The sequence below is a fragment of the Lupinus angustifolius genome, chromosome LG15, assembly GCF_001865875.1.
Source record: "Lupinus angustifolius cultivar Tanjil chromosome LG15, LupAngTanjil_v1.0, whole genome shotgun sequence".
NCBI lineage: Eukaryota > Viridiplantae > Streptophyta > Magnoliopsida > Fabales > Fabaceae > Lupinus > Lupinus angustifolius.
The window spans coordinates 18,135,903-18,140,710 of record NC_032023.1 but is presented as its reverse complement, the minus strand read 5'-3'; the positions used below and the strand labels follow the sequence as shown (position 1 = coordinate 18,140,710).

The following is a 4,808-nucleotide window of genomic DNA, read 5'->3' as shown; positions in this document are numbered from 1 at the left end:
TATACACAACACTTGACACACACCACTGTCCTCAACCTCTCTCTCTCTCTTCCTAAAGGGGGTGGTCGTTTCCTTCATAAGCCCCTTTCATCTGCAGTCTTTTCAGCAAACTTTGAAAGCAAAAACAGAGAGAGAGATAGAAACAAAGAACTCCTTGGGTTCTCTCTTTTGTGTTTTTGTTCTTATTCATCCACAGATTATCACTTAAACCATCTTATCTCATAAAAGATCTCAATAACCACAAACACCCCATCATCTATAATCTCAAAAAGACTCCATTTTTTGCATCAGTGTTTGTTTTCTGCATCTGGGTATCATTTTTCCATTGGTTCTGAGCTTTTGCAATGGCTCCAAGTTTTGACTGTGTTTCAAGCCTTCTCTGTGCCGAAGACAGCAACAGCGTTTTTGATGAAGGTCATTCCGTGTACGAGGACACGTGGCAACATCGTAGGAACCATCAAAGGCATGTCTTTGGTGAATCATATGAGTTGCCATTGCAGGATGATGAGTGTTTTGCGATGATGGTTGAAAAGGAACAACAACACTGGCCTGGTGTTGTTTACTTGAATAGACTACACAGTGGGGATTTGGACTTTGGGGCAAGAAATGAAGCTGTTGATTGGATTGAAAAGGTGGGTTCATTCTTTCATTGATTTTGTTTCCTCTTTTTCTTTTAATCAGTTCAAAATCCAAATTTCATGTCCTTCTTATTGTGAAAAATGGTCTAAATATTAGTATTTGATTTTGTTGGTCTGAAATGTAATCGGAACCATGTGTATTTGGATCTCAATTAATGAACTCATTATAAATGTCTGCACTTTATTCGTTGTTAGATGATTTCATTGGTAAACTTAGATGCTTGAATTTTCCTTCTATTCTGAAGTTGATTGAATGTAAGAGAGCTTTTCAATCCATGTATTTTAAGATGTTCAGAATTAGACATGCATTTGATTAATGTTCTCATACCTAGGGATTTGCTTGAAATTGAGGACTCCTTTATATTTATCTGATTGTCCTTTGCTATGTTTGGTATAGGCCCGAGTACAACTTGGTTTTGGACCTCTTTGTGCATACCTATCCATAAACTACTTGGATCGGTTCCTCTCCACTTATCGATTACCGGTAAGTCAATGAATGAAGAGGAAAAAATTTATTTATTGTGTTATGTTGTTTATCCAGTGGTTTGATCTAGTGTTTGTGCTTGCAGAAAGGAAGAGCTTGGACAATGCAATTGTTGGCTGTGGCATGCTTATCTCTGGCTGCCAAAATGGACGAATCGGATGTTCCGATGAGTGTTGATTTGCAGGTTGAGAAGCTCTCTTCAATTCTTGATACTTGTATGGTGACATGTATTTATTGTGCATTTGCTGATTTTTGTCTTTCCTTTAGGTGGGTGATACCAAGTTTGTATTTGAAGCTAAAACCATTCAAAGAATGGAGCTTCTTATACTCAGCACATTGAGATGGAGAACGCAAGCAATTACTCCTTTTTCATTCATTGATCATTTCCTCTGCAAGATCAATAATGATCAAAGTCAATTAAGATCTTCAATTATGAAATCTATCCAACTCATATTGAGCACTGCAAGAGGTATCTGTCTGATCACCTCTCTTAATTGCATTGCACACATGATTATGAATCGGTAGAATTAGAGAACGTATTTGGTTTCGTGAATTCAATGCAGGCATTGACTTCTTGGAATTCAAACCATCAGAGATCGCAGCAGCTGTGGCTATGTCCGTAGTGGGGGAAACCAAAACTATTGATACTAGGCAAACAATTGCTGTTCTGATTCCGCAGGCAGAAGAGGTAAAAAAGATGATGTCCCATTCGATAAGAAAATAGTTAATATTTTGAGTTGATTTCTTTCAAGGACAAAAAACTTAGGTGCTATTCTTTAGTTGCTTGTGGCGTAATTTGCCAATAAAAATATAACATGTGTAAAAACTATTATATACATTATGCTGTCATTGATACAATATTACATGTTATGTTGTTTTTGTACGGAAAACAGCGCCGCAAGCCATTACATTATCAACTGCAATTAATTGTTGGTGGTTTTATAATTCATATTCACATTGTGTTGTTTGTGTTATGGCAGGAGAGAGTCTTGAAATGTGGTAAAATGGTCCAGGAGCTGTCACTAAACACTGGCATTGCCAAGTATCATTCAAGTGCTTCTGTACCTTGTGTGCCCCAAAGTCCAATAGGGGTTTTAGATGCTTTGAGCTTCAGCTACAAAAGTGATGACACAAATGCTGGTTCATGTGCAAATTCTTCACATAATGATAATAGCCCTGATGCTAAAAGAAGGAAGCTAAATAAAACATGTGGATCAGAGCTATTGTAGTTATGTATGTTGGTTTTTTTACCATCATCCATAGGATGGTTTTGCTGAAAAGGACATTATATATGTTTCATGGAAGGTACCCCATCTAAGGAATATGGAAGAAAGAGTTAGCTAGGTAAAAATAAAGAGAGAAAAATGAGCTTAAATGATACATAAATTATAAGATCATAAAATGGCTCAAGAGAGAAAGATGGGATTATCATGATTAGAATCTAAAAGTTTCATGCTTTTGGCATTAAGTATCATCAGCTGTTAAATATTTTAGTTCTCATAAATAGTGATTAGAGTTCGTGAATGAAGAGGGGGAATAAGGATTTGCTTATTGTGTTGGTAAGTACTATGGGAGCTTTTAATATTGTTAAATTATTTTACTTTTAGAATGAGGGAGAAGAGACAAGACTTACCAAAAAGGGTGCTAGCATAAAGCATATTTGCGGGAACTATTTTGTGCAAGTTAATCTATTATGTGCTTTATATTCAATTAGTTATTTAATTTGTGTTAATCTTTTTTCTTCATTGTTCAAAACAATCATGAAATTATCGTCATATGATTGTCAAAGTTGGGCATGAGTCATTTAAGGAAAATATCTTTAATTCAATCCATGAATTATATATAAATTAGGGGCGAGATGTGATGAGTTGAAACTGGTTAAGCATGTCTCATTTGTTACTAAATATTGTTTGGGTCAATTTTTAAACTTGAATTTGTTCCTAATTTGTATGTGATTCAAAATAAGATGAGTCAAGATAGGGATGAGTCTGGCATGAAAAATGATAAAATGACAAATGTAGATATTTTCCTTAAATCTATAAGTATGTATAATCAAAATTATCAATCTATATATAAACTCAACTAAAATCTATATTTCACATGCATCAACATCTAAATTACAAATTGTAAATTGCATCCTTCAAACTAAAAACTATCAATCACGTTACTGAAAATTTAAAAAAAAAATAAACTAAGTGTCAATATAAGCTGAAGTGTTTTTGTAAATGATAAAAAACACATGAGAATTGAAATGACAATATGTTAGTACTCAAACGTGTACAAAAAATGAATACAATAACTAGCTATTAATTAAAAAATGAAACTTAAATAAAAGTTTATACAAATTACACAAAAACTAAAAATTAACTAGTTTTTTATCAATTAAGATTCATGATTGCATGCTCATTTTTAACTCATTGTGACTAGGGAATCTTTGTCACTACCTTTGCAAGAAAAATAATCAAAATTACATAATGCACATTTTAAGCGCCACAATCTCCTTTACCCTAGTTGCAACAATCCTTCACTATGCAGGAGAATTAAACAATGAAAAAAGGTTAAGGAATAAAGGATCATATGATAAGTTGTATAGATATGTTGTGTGAGTTTATAGGTATTTGAGTTATGTGGGTTGAACATAATGGATATTGATATGTACTTATTCCAATATTTTTGGTATATAACTAAAAGGGATGGACTGGATGACCTAGACATACACCCGAACCCATCCTTTTTTGACGACTGGTCTGTCCTTTTTAATCGGATCTATTCTTTTTTATTTATTTGAACGGATCAAACCCATTCCTAAATTATCGGGTTGAGACAGGTTTGTGGGTCGGATTTTACTCACCCATAATATAAATAATATTGTGGGAACTAGGTTCACTTGGGTGTTTTATTTCCCTTCTTAACATGACTAAGTGGAGTCAAAAACATTCATTTAATTTAAAATAGTAAAAACTCTTTGGATATATATTTTGGTATTTTGACCATTCCATACCTAATTTCTATTATAATTAGTCAATCCCAAATTTAATTTCTCATAATTCTATCTAATTGTGTTTACGAGTTATTAGAACAATCAATTTATCCAATTTGTTTATTCAATCTTGAATTTAATTTGGTGACTACTCATTTATTCCAATAGATAGGTAATGATGATGCTCAATTAGAGTTCATCACTATCACTATTAGTGAATATTTTATATTGAAAATAAAATATCAACTCATACGAGAAGATAACTTATCTCGTTAATTCTATTAATTGTTTGACACATATTTTAATTTTTCTTTTATAATATTTTAAAATGAAAAGTTCTAAAGAGAAGTAAAATAATACATATATCAAACAATTAATAAATTTAAGAAGATAAGTTATATCGAGAAAATAGTTTATAATCTGTAATATTTCTTCTATAAGTTTTTACATTGCTTAAATGACTAGAAGATGCAAGATTTGCCCTAGCAATTTGTTCTGAAAAAGTTCTCATCCCCTAAACTGGTATCTCACATTCTTTAATGTGTATACTTCCTTACAATAAGATATAGGTGGTAGTGAGACCGTGACTTAAAATTAATAGTCTCTTGAATAATATTATACAAAAATTATTATGATATCGTTTATTGAATGTAATATCTGTATATTAATAGTGTAAAAATTTATGTGCATCATCTATTATTTATTT

General features: G+C 32.3%; 1 protein-coding gene across 2 annotated transcripts; it reads left to right on the top strand.

Moving 5' to 3' along the window:
* LOC109327277 (cyclin-D4-2-like) lies at positions 1-2,756 on the top strand. 2 transcript variants are annotated; one of them, XM_019560347.1, is made up of 6 exons: positions 3-632; positions 1,036-1,122; positions 1,208-1,306; positions 1,390-1,591; positions 1,686-1,810; positions 2,103-2,756. In XM_019560347.1, exons 1-6 carry the CDS (start codon positions 345-347, stop codon positions 2,349-2,351), a joined length of 1,050 nt encoding a protein of 349 aa, XP_019415892.1. In that variant the 5' UTR covers positions 3-344; the 3' UTR covers positions 2,352-2,756. The 2 variants fall into 2 exon arrangements, with proteins under 2 accessions (XP_019415893.1, XP_019415892.1); XM_019560348.1 differs by lacking the exon at positions 1,036-1,122 and having other exon boundaries at positions 1-632.